At 48.1% G+C, this 17,790-nt stretch overlaps 1 protein-coding gene across 2 annotated transcripts in view; it reads left to right on the top strand.

The window, feature by feature from the left end:
- Positions 1-17,790, top strand: part of LOC108286797 (TBC1 domain family member 22A) — a 284,858-nt gene that overhangs the window by 116,185 nt on the left and 150,883 nt on the right. For both annotated transcript variants that reach the window (XM_017504853.2, XM_037730079.1), the window contains one exon: positions 4,941-5,016. In XM_017504853.2, coding sequence (XP_017360342.1) covers positions 4,941-5,016 — 76 coding nt within the window. The remainder of the gene's footprint in view (positions 1-4,940; positions 5,017-17,790) is intronic.

Here is a 17,790-nt window from a genome sequence, read left to right on the forward strand (position 1 = left end):
AAAAAAAAAAAAAAAAAAAAAAAAAAAAAAAAAAAAAAAAAAAAAAAAAAAAAAAAAGGAGTCCAGGGAAATGGAAGTCTCTCAGGCCATTTCTTTTTTGGAGATGGAGTCTCGCTCTGTAGCCCAGGCTGGAGTGCAAGTGGTGCAATCTGGGCTCACTGCATCCTCCACCTCCTGGGTCCCTGTCAGGCCATTTCTTGCACAGAGGACTTCCTGAGCTGTTTCAGAGGCAGGCCAAGGCCTGGGCATGGAAGGGACATTTGGTTTCAGCGAGGGGAATACACTGTGTTACCGTGAGATTAGCCTGGAAAGAGGAGGCTGGACTTAATGGGGAGGCGGAGCCCTGGTCCAGGTGGAAGAGCCGTTTATCAGAGAGGCAGGAGCGAGTCTAGCTTCTCCATGTGCTGGCAGGTTTCACTGTGGGTTCTTCCAGCTGAGCTGATGGGAATTTATAGTTCAACTCTTCTCTAAAATGCTCCCTGAGAAAATTTGATTCTACTTTTCTTCCAAAAAGTGCAGCTAGTGTTATTTGTTATCGGGAGAGTGTGATGTTGTAACGGCAACAGGTATAAGGCAAGCTGAGTGTATTTAAAAACGTATATTCACAGACTTTACGTTCTGTAAAACATTTCACAAAAGGCCGTTGTTGTCTTCAGCCCTTCCTTTCTTTCCTCTGATGCACACATTTTGTAAATTATATCCTTTTTTAAAGACTCAAGGTCTCCATCTGAAGGATACGCATGCTCACTTTTTACGAAGGGAATGATGCTATTACTAATGACATTTTTGTAAGTGTGCAGGATTCTTGTTGAATTCCTATTTTGCTGCCCGGGTGCACGTTCACTAGCACAGGTGTTCTGCGTGCCAGTGTGTGAGGTGGGGTGCTGGGCTGGGGTATCCCAAGGGCAAATCTGCTTTCCGGGCCTTAAGCAAACGGAGCCTGTGGTCTGCCCAGGGGCCTTGGTGGAGCCTGTGGGCAGCAGTCCCCTAGGAAGGCCTGGGCGGTCAGTGCCTCCCCAGGTCAGGCTGCTGCGAGGGCCGTGGGGTGTTCTCTTTCTCCTTTCCCCAGCCGCCTGGCGCTGGGCTCCTTGGCCATGGTGTCTGCCTCCTTAAAGTGCCCTGGAAGGCTTTCTGGCTGCTGAACAGGGCCCTCTGCAGCCTGGGCTCCCTCTGCAAGCCACGATGGCCCAGACAGACCCTCATGCCTTAGCCTTGGTGCCTCGCCCTCTGGGGATGGGGCCTGTCATCTGCTTGCAACCTTCAGAAGGCTGGTCTTCTCTGCCCCCAGCCTGAAGCCAGCATGCCCCGGCCACAGCTGTCAGTCTTGGCAGGGCTTTCAAAATGCAGACCTTTTCCCTTCCAAAATGCAGACATTTTCTTTATTGGCTTTCAGGCGTCATTCTTATTGTTTGGATTTCTGAGAACCTATCTTTCCTACCTGGGTTTTCAGCATATAAACAAATAAAATTGTGGCAGATGGAGGCCAAAGAATAACTTTTATCTCTGCTAAATGAGAGCCTGAAATCCTGTCTTAGTGGGAGAGCCACACAAAGTGGCTGACCGATGCCAGGACCCGTCAGGCTCACCCATCCCATCAGAGCCCCTGCGGTGGGCTGGGCCCTGCCCCGCTGCTGTGGAGCCTCCGAGAACCTTCGCCTCTCCCCGTTTTAGCCTCCGTAGAGCGAGCATTTCTGGGGATAGAGCAAGTACAGGAGAGGCACCCACTGTGCTCCTTCCGCGTGGACGCGGAGCCCAGGTCTGTTCGTTATTCACGTAACCGTCAGGGCCCTGGCCAGCCAGGGGCGTGGCCTCCCTTGGAGTGGAAGAGTTAGCCGTCCCTCGGGGCAGACCAGGGGGGTGGTTTGACTGTCCTCCCCACGGCTCTGGAATTAGTTGGAATAGGACATTCATTAAGTAATCATCAGGCCTCTCTGGATTGGAGGCTGCCACACTACTCTCTGGTTTCTCACCCTTAATTCTGTGCAGCTGTAGTGTTCAGCCAGGCTCATCGGAATTCCTCCACGAGGTTAAATGACATGACATAAACATGCAACACACAGTATGCACTACGTTTTAACATAAATCTGCTTCTGTTAGCCAGTCCCCCGGGAGAAATTGAGTCTTAAAGGCTAACCATTGCAAGTCAGGTCCAAAGATGATGGCAGTCACAGGAATTAATGTCCAGAGCCAGAATTTCTTACTCCTGTTAAAGTTCAAATATGTGAAAGCTCACCATTTGTCCTTAACTGCCACTGCTGCTCCGTCTCAGCCGGGCAGGCGCGTGGGTCTCGCTGGCACCAGTGCAGCTCCTTCGGGGCCTGAAAGTCCTGCCCGATAAACGCCGTATTTCGGACGGCCAAATTCAGGAGGCCGCCAAGCTTATCCCTGAATTGGCCCGCTATTTCTAGAAAACACATCAGCCCCAGGTCCCTGGAGCTGTCACTCCAGAGATCCTCTCCCCGGGCCCATCCTCCCTGCTGTCCAGGATCATGGGAGGGCCTTGGCGTCCTTCTAAGTGAAGTTGGCAATCTGAGCTTTTCGCGGTCCTGCCCTCACAGAGATGTGAAAATGTGGAGTCCAGAGCCTGTCACTTGAAATCGACCTGGGAGAAATCCCCCAGCAAGCGGCAGGTCTGACTCGGCTCATTTTCCATGTCCGAGGAAAGAAAAATTCTCAGTGCCTTGTAGGCATTTTTTGTGTTCTGTGCCACGGCGGCTGCCATGCCTGCTCTTGTTGGGAGATGTCATGTGTGCTCTGCGTGTGTGCCTGCGTGCGTGCGTGCCTGCGTGTGAGAGAGAGACAGACGAAGAGGGAGAGAGAGGGAGAGAAACACAGAGAGTGCTGGCTGCATGCGTTGGCATTTGACTTTCCAGACTTGGAAGTGCTGCTGGGTGGAAGGCTGTGGCTCAGCTGCACACTTGTCTTACCTGGGCCCCCTCCTGGGTTCCGGAGCTGGGGGTTCTGTGAGTGTTGTTTCCACGTTTGTCTTACCTGGTGAGCTGCGGCTGCCTGTGCCCAGCACCTCCTGTTCGGCTCAAGACTGTGTTACCTGTGCCTTCACTGAGGCAGTGGCATGCCTGGCTTCCACTAGCTGAGGCTCTGGGGGCCGTCCCCAGTGTCACTCCCTGAGGTCACAGCGGACCCAGGCAGTCATCTCCCAGTGCTGGCCGGGCCAGAGGCCCTTTGTGCTCACTAAAGAGTTCAAAGCCTGGCCGGGAACCTGCAGGAACGCCAGGCGCGGGAACGCCAGGCGCGGGAACCCCAGGCGCGGGAACCCCAGGCGCGGGAACCCCAGGCACAGCACCGTCATTTGGCTGCCTTCCAATTCTCCTTGCTTCTTACATCTCAGTGAGTCTTAGGGGCTCCAGTAAAGAGCATCCTCTAAGCGTCCTGAATTGTTTTTTTATTGCGGCCACAACAAATCAGCTTAGACTTAGTCCTCAAGGTGACAGTGATTTCTCTTCTCACGTCTGGGGGTCAGAAGTGTGACGTGGGTCTGGCAGGCTGAAAGCAAGCCGTCAGCAGCTCTCTGTTCCTGCTAGAGGCCCTGGCCGAGGATCTGCTCCTTGTCCTTTCCAGTTCCTTGGCTTGTGGCCCTTCCTCCGTCTTCAGAGTGAGCCATGGGGTTTGAGTCTTTCTCACGGGACGTCACTCTGCCTACTCTCCTGCCTGCCCTGCCCACTTTTAAGGACTCTAGGATTGCGTCGTGCTCACTGGCTAATCCAGGGTCATTTCCTGTTGTCATCGATGGATTAGCAACCTTAGTTCCACCTGCAACCCTCGTTCCCCTTGCCACGTGAGGCAACACATCCACAGGTTCTGGGGATTGGAACCTGGGCATCTTTGATGCTGGTTCTTATTCTGCCTTCTGCCTTCACTGCTGTTGGGTACAGACTAAATCTGTTAACCACGAGTCTGGTTGAAACCCTCCTTCCGAAAATGCTTCCTGAGCACTGGCTGAGGCCCAGATGGCAGCCTCCGTGGGGAATGGCCTTCTCTTCCTGACGGGAGCTGCCTCTTCATGTTCCTGCTGTGGGATGGGGTGGTGTGACCAGTCCTCTCTGGCCACGCCCACGCAGTGTCCTGTGTCTGCTCTCTCGGGCGGTGATAGCAGGAATAATAGACCTGTCACTGCCCCAGTCCCTGCTGTGTCTTGAAATCTCTTCCACATTCCACTTACGTATTTCCTTGAAACTTGAGACAGTCCTAGAAGGCAGTGTTATTGCTCTCATTTATTGATAATGAAACTGAAGCCCAGAGATGTTATGTTACTTGCCAAGGTCACAGAGCTCCTGAGCCCTAGAGCTGGGGCCCCACTCCTGGGCTGTGTGATCTGAAACTGCCCAGGCCCCCTTCCCTTTGATGCTATGCAGGCCTTCCTATCTTAGTGTCTGAACTTCACCTGAGTTCACCCAGCGGTCTCTCTGAAGGTAAAGTCACACGTCCATGTTATTCACCCATGCAGCAACTGTGTCATTAGCACTTGGATTGTGGCCACAATGATGGTGCCGTCAGCACCAGGCACATTTGCCATTTCCCACTGGCTCCTGGCAGGGCTGAGTGCCTGGGGTCCAGGTGGCCAGCAAGGTGGTCAGTTACCGCAGACGGTTCTAGTCAATGAGCCCTGCGCATGGATGCCTGCTTTCCAATTTAAATATAAGTGTCTTACATTTACAAGTAGAAATGTACCATTTGGTGTTTCCTGCGATGTGCGTGCTCATCACCTGACATCAGGAGATGCTGGGCCTTCCCTTCTCAGAATAGCATTCAGTAGTGCCTGGAGTCGGCTGTGTGTGTCCACCGATCTGTTTCTCAAGATAAAGTCTCTGTGGATTCGTTCGATTATAAAGCTGTTCACTTGGTCCAAGCTGCCTTTTTCTCTTTTGGAAAGTGTGTTTTATTTTATGTGCATATGATACACATTATTATTTTTTCCTTAGGACAACTACACCTTTGCCCAACCCGGGATTCAAATGAAAGTGAAAATGTTAGAAGAACTCGTGAGCCGGATAGATGGTAAGCCAGCATCCCACACAGCCCCTCTCTCTGGGTGGGGGGTGGTGGCTCCCAGCCCTTGGTGGGGCAGGGTGCCGTCCCCATCCGCTCTGGCCGGCTCAGGGTCCCTCATGGGCATCCTTCTGAGGCAGCGGCTGAAGTGTGAGCTGCTCTCATTTCTTCTTATTAAGGTGATATCATCAGAATTCAGTCTGTTCACTTTGTAGCCGAGCAGGGAGTGTGCACCCGAAGCAGGCAGCCCCCTGTCCTGAGTAAGCCTGGTGACTGTTGTAATCCGGGTGACACGTGATTGTTTATGGTGGTCCTTTGGCACTCTGTTCCCTGCCTCCGTGCATCATTTTTCCATCAAGGATGCTAGAATAATTTCTCCACGGAATCCAGTTGATTACCAAGTCTGCAAATAACATCTTTAATATTATAGAAAAATTATAGTGTGGGTGCTTGGGCAATTTTAGATTATGCTTCCATGTTTAAGTGGGGCCTTTGAAATACTTTTTACCTCCATCTTTAGAATAATTCCCCCTGCGATGTGCTGACTGTCACCTTACAATAGCAGAGTTTAATTAAATGGAAGTTGAGAGATAATGCTGCCCATTCCAGGCATATTCTCCTGATGGTTTGTTAAATTAATGAACAGAGCATTAACAAAGTGATGCCAAGCAGAACCAGGCATAGATTTGTGATACCAGCTGGGTGGTGATGAGGTATGAAAGAGACACAGTCTCTCACAAAGGGTCCCATGTGAGCTTGGCAGATTCTTTCACAAAATGTGGAGAGAAATTGCACTTTGTGAAAACTTAGCCCTGGCCATGTGCCTTGCAGTGCTCTGCCCGCTCAGCATTGTGGGTCACCATGCCTTTTCCCCTCACTGTGCCCTCAGCATGGAAGGCCGTAACAGTGATCTCGGGGAAGGCACTCGGCCTGGGAAATTGCTGAATGATATTCTGAAATGGAGTCCTACAGTCCTACAAATAACAGACCCCATTTTCTTCCTTGACTGAATCTGATTCTTAACTCTTTGTCTAATGGTTATTACCTGATTTCCATATTATGAAGTTTCGGGCAGTTCTTCTGATAATACTTTCGGCGTGACATCTCGCTGCTCTTTAGCCTATCATCTGTTAAAAATACTCCGTCTGCCACTGTAAGGGCGCTCGCGTACGCCCATCGTGTGCCCCACGCGAGGCCGTGTTTGGGTATGGATGGATTCCTTTTCCTAGCATCACCTCCACGAGTGTTCCCCAGCCTTGTTTCGTTCTTTGAAATACGATTTGCGGTGGATGTGAGTTACCTGTGAGTTCCTAGCAGGTTCTTCCCTTCTGCTGTGTCTCTTGGAAGGCGTATTTTATGTTTTCTCGGAGGTCCCTCTTTATTTCATCCCTTGCCTCATAGAGAAAGGATTTGTGGGTCGAAACTTTTGCAGGGACTATAAAGATTTTATTAAGGGGAGAGGAAGAAAAAATTGCTTTACAAAAAAAAAGCAAGCCTCTCCTTTCTACATTTGAGGAGAAGGACAACATTTATTTCAGAACATTTTGATAATTCAGTGAAGGAAGACATCCTCATGGACTTGCCTATAAGAATGGAGAGGTTTTGAGGACATTGCCCAGGCGGGAATAATTCAGAAAAGAGCTTAATTGCTCTGCAAAGTCAAGTTGAAGTTTCAGCCATGGTGGCCTGAGGGTAAGGGCTCGTCAGGAGAGAGCAGAGAGCTGCAGGAGGAGGAGGCCTTGGGGATGGAGGGAAGCCCAGCGCGGGTGAGAGGGCAGATTGGAAGAGGGATTGCTTCTCTCATCTTCTTGTGGTAAGGAGTTGTGAAAGAATCTCTCAAAAGCACTTGTAAGCGGTTTCTTCCTGTCTTGAGTAGTGCTGTAACCCTTCCCTGTCATCCCTCAGCCTTTCATAAACGTCTACCATGGCAACATGAAGGTGCTGAGACCGAAGAGAGAGGGCTGCGTCTGTAACGGAGCCATGTGGAAGGAGGATGGGCAGCAGCCTTCGAGGGTGTGTGCTGGGCGGGGGTAAAGAGAGGGGCAAGCCTGAGGATGGGAAGCTCCCCGGGAATCCCCTGTAGCCTTCGGGACAGAAATTGTATGACTTCCTACGGAATCAGAGATGGTGATCGGAGCCACCGAATTCGGAATTAAAGAAAAAGGTGAGAGTAAGAGGAACGTGCATTTTTAGTCCTGGCAGGCTAGATGATTTCAACCACATTTCCCACTATGTAACATTTCTTGTTTTAAAGCCAACAAACAAAGCAAAAAGCCAAAAAAAAAAAAAGAAAAAAACCCCAAAAAAAAAAAAAAAAAAAGCAAAACTCAAAAGCAAAAACCAAAAAAAAAAAAAAAGAAAGGAAAGGAAAACAAGTGATTTAAAAACATCGAGCTGCCGTCTACAAAATGAGGCTTCCTGGGCCAGAGTGGTGCTAGGACCTAGCTAGTGGCCAGCACTAAAGCACTGTCGCTCTGGGTGTGTTTCCTGATGCAGAAGAAGCCATCCCAAAGCTAGTTGTAGTCCGAGTGCCTCATGTGTTAAAACACACTCTGAATGAAGAGACCCCCCCCCCCAGCCCCCAGACAGACTTTGTGTGAGCAACATGGCTGTTTATTCACCCAGGTGCGGGTGGGCTGAGTCTGAAAAGGAGTCATTGGAGGGCAGTGGGATAGGAGTTGGTTTTATAGGTTTGGGGTAGGCAATGGAAAGTTACAGAAGTTTCAGTTGAGGGCGGATTTTGCAAGCCGGGTGGGGGGCGGAGGGTCTGGAGTCAGGAGGTTGACCTGTCAGTTGAGCAAGGTCAGTTACAAAGTCCATTGCGTTATCAGTTGAGGCGGGAATAAGGAACAACAGAAGAATGTCTCAAAGTTAATTAGGCATAGCAGGGGTTGGTCATTCTTCTCCTTTTGAAGTTTTCCAGTTACTTCAGACTTTCTAGTTCCAGGAACTTATCTGAAGATACACGCACAGGTCACAGGTTACCATGCAGTCCATAGTGCAGCCAGTCAGCCCAAAAGAACTTACATCATGTAGTGCATGGGTCTCACCCATTGAGTCAGGATAAGGAATCTGAGAAATGCACATATGGTTTCTGAGACCCAGAATAGTGACACGGGAGGGTGAGGTGGAAGTGATACAGCCCTCAAAATCTTGTCATCTAGGTTCCAACCTGGGAGGCCCAGGGTTGTTGGAACCTCACTTATGGTGATTCTCTACTGGAGTTCTCCAGAATGCTGGTGAGAAGCAAACAAAATCTTTTCTGGAGGAAGTTACAACTCAAATTGTAATTTTTTTAAAAAAACCCCAAACACTTTTTAAAAATAAAATGACCTACACACAGTCAAAGGCTATCATACATTCAAGACTTCTTAGGTGAGAACAAAAAAGATGACAGAAACAGGCCCACAAAACGTTGAGCTTTTGTAATTCTTGGGCACATACCATAAAACTAGTCTCCTTACTATATATATGAAGAAAGAACAGAAGCTTGAGAATGTCTGCAGGGCATAGGGGACAGTACGATTTTGCATAAGAAATTTGAAAAATGACCAACTAGGACTTCTGGAACTGAAAAATGTAATAACCAAAATTAAAATAATTTAGTGGACAAGTTTAACAAATTAGACAGTGCTGAAGAGGACACCACTGAACTAGAAGATGGATTGGAAGGAAACAGCCATAGTAAAACCTGGAGAGTTAATATAAAAATGTAGAAAGTAAGAGATACAGAGGATTTGGTTAGAAAGCCTCCTGTGTATCTATTTGGAGTCACAGGAGAAGAGAGAGTGTGAATGAGAATACGGAGAGAGAATGACTGAGGTTTTCCTAAACCAACTAAAGTACACCACAGATTCAAGAGGTCAGTGAATCCTCATGAGGAGCATTAACAAAAACAAAACTATACTTAAACGCATTACAGTAAATTTACTTAAACTAAATAGATTCCTAAAGCAATTAGAAGAAAAGATAATTTTCTAAGAATGGCTGTTTATCTGAGAAAATGTTTCTCAATGAAAGTAGAGGAGGCTATGTGCAATGTGTTGGAAGAGTGTAACTTTCACCTTAGACTGTATACCTAGCAAACATATCCTGCAAGAGTGAATTGGAAATCCCAGGAGTTCATGTAAATCTGAATTGTTCCACAACGTCTCAGACAAACTGTATAAATCAAGAGGGAATGCAAATAAAGCGACGTATAAATGACCCTTGCAGCATAACCAGGGACCGGTTGCTGTATTCCCCGTGAGTGGGTATATTATAATCCAGTCCCACCTGTGGGAGAGCCCAGGGGATCCAAGGCCAACACCTGGGAAAAAGGACTGCGTATGTGAGCAGCCTAGGTGGAATAGGACCAGAGGAAGCCACCCTAGAAAGACAAAGCCCTACCCAGGATGGGAAGGTACCGAGCAGCTCTGAGAGCTGCCCATCAGCGCCCTGGCAGCTGGCAAATGGAAAAGGATTTGGGATTTCCTGGAGAGGCAGCAGCTGAGGCCTCAGCAGAAACCCCCAGCAGCCCGTTGGCCTGTGGGAACTGAATGCTTACGTCACAGTTTTTTCTCTGGTGCTGTGGATGCCTGTTTTTTGGTGAGGGCCTAGCCAGACTAGATTTCTCATTGTTGCCAAATAACATTTTATTTTGGTCCTGGGGTGGAACGAGCAGCTTCTTGTGCAAATGTTACTGCTTTGGGCCTGTCAGCCTTCTTCCCCTCCAGGTAGGAGGAGTTGAGGGTTCTCTTTGGGGCACTCTGGTGGCTGGTGGGAGGGTGAAATGAAGGGGCTGCTTGGGTGCTGGGAGTCCAGGGAGAAGGTGCTGTTGCGTAGCTCAGGGGAGAGAGGCCGGTGCAGGGGTGTTGAGGAAGCAGGGCTGCGTTTGTGAAGTTTACGGAGCTATTGTTCATTTAAAACCTCACCTAATACTTTTAAATTTTGCATTTATTTGGCTTCTGAATCTATTATCAAAAGTGGCTCCTTTTTTTCTGTCTTGGAAGAAATAGATGGAAGCCTTGCTGTTAGGGCAGTTCCCTGCCCTGCCTGGGGCAGGCTCTTCAATCTCCTCATCCCTGGCATGGTGGTCAGACTTTTTCTGGGAAGAGCCATGCACAGAAGCATTTATTAGAGAAATCCACATCAACACCATTTGACCCTGTAGACCACCTGCCATCAGAGTTGACGCGGGTACCCGGGACAGAGCATCCGTGCATAAAATGGGCAGCTCCTGCCCGCGTGGAGCGTGGCTTGAAAGCACGTGACTGTCTTCGCCATCATGTCTCTGAGGCTGGGAGCAGTGGTGGGCCTTGGTGCTGTTGCACCGGCCCCTGTGAAGCCTGGGATGCTTCTGTCTGTGTCTGCAGAGCTCCAGGGGATCCTCGAGCAGGGTATGTTTGGAGAGTGGCTGGCTGAGCAGGCTGGCCTGGACCATACAGGAGGAGGCTGAGGTTGAGATTTTTGTGTCGAATGCTGTGCTGTTTCATTTTGAAATACAGTAGGTCCTCAAAGAACATTTTGTTCCACATTGTTTTAATTATAACATTGATAAGAAAAATAATTCCTGGCCGGGGCCACTATCTGTGTGGAGAGGGCACCTTCTCCCCCGTCTCTGTGGGTTTTTTTCTGGGTACTTTGGTTTCCTCCCACATCCCAGAGATGTGCTCATGACAGGAGTTGATGTGTCTGCGTGGGTCTGCGCCAGGGTACGTGTGAGCCGCGCTGCGATGGAGCTGCGTCCTGGCCCGGGCTGCTTCTCACCCTGGGCCCTGAGCTCCTGGGATAGGCACTGGCCGCTGCAACCTGGAAGTGGAATATGAAGGTGGAGAAAGAAATGAATGAGTACAAATTACTGTAAAGTAAAGATTCGTAAAGAATATGATAAAAATGCATGATAAACAGTGTGGTAGGAAGGCACTCAGTAACCCTCCGTGTCTGTGATTGCAAACTGCCCTGTGGGAGGAGGTGCTCCTGACAGTTTTCACTTTGCAAACGTTTATTCTTTGATTTAACCAACTACCACCGTAACCACCACTACAACTGGCAGCACTCACTGATTTGCCAAAATGTGAGTAGTTACCTTGTTGGTATTAATCTTTCTGAAGTAGATTAGTTAGTTAATAGCTCACATGATATTTCCAGATTTAATATTAGAAATGTTTGCTTGTTATTTAGAAGTTGGGTGATGTGGCCGGGCATGGTGGCTCACGCCTGTAATCCCAGCACTTTGGGAGGCTGATGCGGGCAGATCACCTGGGGTCGGGAGTTCAAGACCAGCCTGACCAACATGGAGAAAGCCCGTCTCTACTAAAAATACAAAATTAATGGGGCATGGTGGTGCATGCCTGCAATCCCAGCTACTCAGGAGGCTGAGGCAGGAGAATGGCTTGAACCCGGGAGGCAGAGGTTGCGGTGAGCCGGGATCCCGCCACTGCACTCCAGCCTGGGCAACAAGAGCGAATCCTGTCTCAAAAAAAGAAGTTGGGTGATGTTTTTGTGACCAGAAATATGCCGTAGGAACTTAATTCTTGTTTCTATCATTGAGCCTATCGTGACATTGGTTTTATTATATGTTGTTTTGCTTCAGGCCAGAGCTTCCAAGAACCTATAGGTGATTCTGAGTGAGTACTTGGTGGACACTGCTGGTGAGCCCCACAGTCACCAGCGCAGAAAGGACTGCAGAGATAAGAGTACAAATCTGCAGTTTTACCCCAAATTTAATTCTTTTTTATATTCTTGTGGAGTATTCTAAGGGCTTGACATTTTTCTTCAGGAAGAATAATTTTTCTGAAAAATTCCCGAAACAAGGCTCATGGCTAAGTGGAATTAAATAATTAAAAATTAAGTATAAGTCTTAAAGTTTATTTTATGTCAGAGTAGGGCATGTGTTCAACAACTCCACAGAAAATGGAATTAGGATGTCATCCAATCCGTGTTATCCTGTCTTGTGTCCCTCAAAATTTTCTAAACATTTGTAGGCTCGAAGAGGATATGCTGTTGATTCCCACATTATCTAGCTAATAAGTTCTCAATATTTGTATTAATTGTCAATCTGTTCCCTGCTTAGCAAAGGATTTTGTGTATAAAATCAACGGTTCACAACCATTATTCAGTAATTTACTGCTATGATAATAAATATGCATTTACTCTCCAACTGATAGAATTTCAACATGTAAAGCACATGATGAGATTTCCACTCCGTATTGCACCGGGAACGCCTACACATACTTGAAATTTCACGTGTTTGCAGTGAATCCTAGTGACATCCCCCTATGTGTTGTTTTTACGCCTGTTATGTCGGATGTTAACCTCTGAATCACATGATCCCTGATTGCCCCCAAGGTAGAATGGCCAGAGCAGTGGGCTGTCAGCACCTTGCCTTTCCCGAGGCTGGAGTCAGAGCCCCCCTGTCTGAACTCTGGGGCCAACCCCACCTGGTAATCAGTGCCGTGCATCTTTTGAGACATAGATGATATATTTGCCAGTGAGACATTTGCCACATTTTCTGATTAAAGAAGAAAAGCCACGGAGAACTTATTTCAGTATTTAAAAATAATATTTGAAGCCACAGCAGGTGTGTCCATGTGATCATGTCCATTGTTGGTTTTTTCAGATTTTAGATCAGATCATAAACAGCTGCATTGCAGATCAGAGAATTGTCCCATGTTGGGGGTGACACTGGCACCAAAAGGGAAGCTGGTAGATCGTTTCTGGTGATGGCGCCAGGGCACCCAGGGATGAGGGGAGTAGGCCGAGCTGTTCCCGGGGGCCCCGGTTCTGGTGGGCTCCACCCTCACGTTGTTCTGAAGGTACTTAAGGCTGGGAGGCCCTCATGGGTCAGGAGGAGCTGCTGGCAAAACCCGGTCGTTGCTAAGCCGATCTGAACTTAGCTTGCAAGGAACGGCTGCCCAGAGGCCTTCCCAACAGCAGCTTCGAAGCCGTCGCCAGGGCCGCTTAGGGAGTGAAGGATGGACCGACAGCCATGTGCCTCCTGAGTGTCCTCCTCCCACTGTGCCCCACTTCTCTTTAGTAAAAAATGGGAACAACTGCGTCTCTCTCTCTTCTGACCCCGCAGAACCTCCAAGAGCTCGGGTGCCAGGCTGAGCAAATACAAATACAGAACACCTAGTTAAACCTCAGTTTCATCTAAACACATGCCTATATACGTACACACCCCTATTACATACACACACCCCTACACACTCACACCTGCCATGTACACATACACCTACATACACACCCCTGTATATACACACACCCGTACACACCTGTCATGTATGCCTACACACACATGCCTTTATACACACACCACTATATATATACACACACCCTTATCCACACCCACCATAAACACACCTGCCATATACACATGCATGCCTGTATACACACACACCCTTGTAAACACAGTCCTACACACATGCCTATACACAAACACATGCCTGTATATACACACACCACTATACACACACCTTATACACACCTGCCATATATACACACCCCTCATATATACACACATGCCTATATATGCAAACACTGCTGTACACACACACCCTACACACATGCCTGTGTACACAAACACTGCTGTACACACACACCCTACATACCTGCCTATACACATGTACACACATACCTATACACACACAGACCCCTCATGTATACACACACCTACATACACGCCTGTACACATATACCACTATGCACACACCAATATACATATATACACATACCCCTATAACACACACCCTTATACACATATGCCTATACACTCACCATTTACACATGGATATGTAGACATATCTACACGCGTGCCTTTAACATCCCCCATATTCATACATACCGTCCTACACACTTAAGTGTATGTAATACACGCACACCTATATACAGACACCTCTATATACTCACCCTATAAACATGCCTGTACAGACACACCCATATGCACACACATGTACGCCCCTACATGCACCTGCACACACCCTCATCTACATATACACTCCTGTATACACACGCCCCTACACATGTTCGATATATACATACACACACATAAACACACACCCTTGTATACACACCTCCCTATGTACATACATTCCTATACATACACACACACGGCTATACGCAGATGCCTACACAGACACCCACACACACATCTGTACACACATGCACACCCATATGCACATACACCCTTATATATACACATCTGTACACATGCCTATACACACACACCTATACACAGTTCCATATATATATCCATACACACTTGCCTGTACGTGCACACACACCCCTATACACTTGCCTTTACACACACACATCTAGACACACCCACTTTAGATATGGCTTATCTCATTGGCATGGTCACTGCATTTGAGGCCATTTATGTTCCCATTTTCCTGGGGAATGTGTTGACGCTGGTCACACATTTTGTTGCTTGATGCGTCAGAGGAGGGCCAGTCTGTCTCCAGAAGAGATTCCTGTTGGTGGCCAAGGGCTTTGATTGAGCTATAAATAAACTTTTCTCATTTGATTTTTCCTGGTGCAGGCATTGCAGTGAGGCTGCTCGCTAAGTGACTGCTTTGAAGTGAAGCTATTCTTCATTAGTTTTGGTCAATTTCTGGCCCATTTCTGCCTTATTAGTATTCTCTGAAAGGCTGGCTTAGGACTTCTTGACCACTCTGGCCAGGAGCAAGAAGGGGAGATTTTGGTTTAGGGACTAGTTTGTGGGTTAGAGGAGGAAAGGTCTTATTAAAAGTATTTCTCGCTTATTCTAATGTACTCGTCAGCTCTGTGGGGTAACAGCTAAGACTTTACCCAAGGCTGGCGGACTTGGGTTGACTTTCTGGCTCTGTCACATACTGGAGGACTGGCTTTGTGAGAAATGTCCCCACTCAAGCCCTTGTTTCCCCAAGCCTGAAGGATCATGGGAGTAAAGCACTTACACGAGTGCCTGGCACACTTAAGTCTCATGTGGTGTTAGTACCCATCATCATCATCATCATATTTACCATCATGATGATTGTCACCACCATCATCATAAACACCATCATCACCACTATTATGTCATCATCACCATCATGTCATCATCACTGTCACCATCACCATCAACACCATCATCATCATCACCATCATCGTTTCATCACCACCATCATCACCGTCGCCACCATCACCACCCTCATCACCATCCTGATCACCATCACCACCCTCATCACCATCACTACCATCATCACCATCACCACCCTCATCACAATCACCATTTCATCACCATCACCACCATCACCACCATCATCACCATCACCATCCTCATCACCATCACCACCATCATCATCACCATCACCATCCTCATCACCGTCACCACTGTCATCACCATCCTCATCACCATCACCACCGTCATCACCATCAGCATCATCATTTCATCACCGTCACCATTGTCACCATCATCACCATCACCATCCTCATCACCATCAGCATCACCACCGCCATCACTATCACCACCATCATTTCATCACCATCACCACCATCACTGTCATCACCAGCGTCATTATCACCATCACCACCATCATTTCATCACCATCACCATCATCACTGTTATCACCGGCATCATTATCACCATCACCATCATCGTTTCATCACCGTCACCATCACCACCATCACCATCATCACCACCATGTCATCATCACCATCTTTCCTATGTTCGTGTCATCATCACCATAACTATCACCATCATCATCATCATCACCATCATCATTTCATCACCACCATCACCACCCTCATCACCATCATCATCATCACCATCATCATCATCACCATCATCATTTCATCACCATCACCACCACCATCATCACCATCACCACCCTCATCACCACCACCCTCATCACCATCACCACCATCATCACCATCACCATCCTCATCACCATCACCACCATCATCATTATCACCATCATCGTTTTATCACCACCACCATCATCACCATCATCATCACCATCACCATCCTCATCACTGTCACCACCGTCATCACCATCCTCATCACCGTCACCACCGTCATCATCATCACCATCACCATCCTCATCACCATCACCACTGCCATCACTATCACCATCATCATTTCATCACCATCACCACCATCACTGTCATCACCAGCGTCATTATCACCATCACCATCATTTCATCACCATCACCACCATCACTGTCATCACCAGCGTCATTATCACCATCACCATCATTTCATCACCATCACCACCATCACTGTCATCACCAGCATCATTGTCACCATCACCATCATTGTTTCATCACCGTCACCATCACCATTATCACCATCATCACCACCATGTCATCATCACCATCTTTCCTATGTTCATGTCGTCATCACCGTAACTATCACCATCATCACCATCAACAAACTGTACAGCAGATGGGCCCATGGTGGGGCTGAGTGTTGGAAGTTTAGCTTGAAGGGCTCTGCTTCACCCACGTTGGACCTTGTTGAGCTGCCAAGGTCCCTGTTCATGCCCGCTCCTGAGGCAGCCTCTTCTGTCAAGCCCCCAGGGAAGTCGGTTGGAGTGGAAGATACTGGTTGAGCTCAGGGGCACCAAGGTGGTGGTGGCCATTATCATTAGTCACATCTTACACTTTCACCTGGAAGGAAGAAAATGCCAGAACACAGCATGGGAGAATGGTTCCACCTGTGTGTGGGAAACGGCTGTTTATACGTGAACGTTCTCCCTTTCCTGTGTCTTTAATTCAGGGTAAATGCGATTTTAATGAAATTTCTCTGAAAGTTGTCTTGACTACCTTGTAAGGTTAAAATTGACTTATTCTTTTAAGATGGAATTCAGTTACAGCTAGGAAACTAGATTCAGCTTTATCACCACCCAGGTAGAAATATTTTATTACCCCTACAAAGTAAGCCATCGGGGAGCAGAGGATAAATCATCAGTGCAGCCCAGGCCCGGGGACAGGCAGCATGTGCCACCCCCCACCCCTGTCCTCATTAGGCCCCAGAAGAGCTGATCTGAGTGTTGGAAATGATGGCAGTATTTCATTTGAGACGTAGGGACGTGACAACTGGCAAGGCACACATGTGATTGCAGTTCTGTGAGACCTAAGGCGTATGCTGACCTTCTGGGAGGCATGCTGTGTGTGCCGGTGAGGGCTGCATTCCTGCACTCCTGGTCTCCTTGCTCAGGCACAGACTTTGTCACCGTGGGCCTTCTGCCTAGCAGGCCTTCGCAGTTGAATGTGGCCGTTTATTCAGTGACCCAGGTGACTCTGCTTATCATTGTTGGAATCGTTGAGATGAACCCGTCTGCAGCCTAGGTTCTGGGCTACCCCGGGCGGGAATTTGCTCTCTTGGTGGATGGATATCCTGAGATCCTTAAGCTGATTTAATGCGCTTTCCATTGAAAATCTAAATGGGTATTTTGTTGCATTTTTGGGAAGAGGAATGCATTCTACAGAAAAAAAAAATTAAAGCAAGAGAAGTTTAGTGTAATTTCAAAAATATCATATGAGGAATTTACACCTGGGCTCTAGTTCAGCCTTGGCCCCTGACTGTGGACTGGGCTGCCGGTGACGGTAATGGCAGTGAGCATCGATGAAGTGCCTGCAGTAGACTGGGCACGGTTCTCAGCTCTCATTGGCATCCTTGTGCTGACTTTTCCCAACAGCCTCATCAGGTGCGTAAGTGGGCCCCACCCCCATGTTCAGCGTCCTGCCCGTCTCTGGTCTCAGCTTCCCTGCAGGCTGGATCATCTCTAGGTTGCCTCAGCACTGCTCATCGTGGGTTGGTGCACAGGATAGAGCTCGCTC

The sequence above is a fragment of the Cebus imitator genome, unplaced genomic scaffold (genome assembly GCF_001604975.1).
Source record: "Cebus imitator isolate Cc_AM_T3 unplaced genomic scaffold, Cebus_imitator-1.0 Scaffold329, whole genome shotgun sequence".
NCBI classification, from domain to species: domain Eukaryota; kingdom Metazoa; phylum Chordata; class Mammalia; order Primates; family Cebidae; genus Cebus; species Cebus imitator.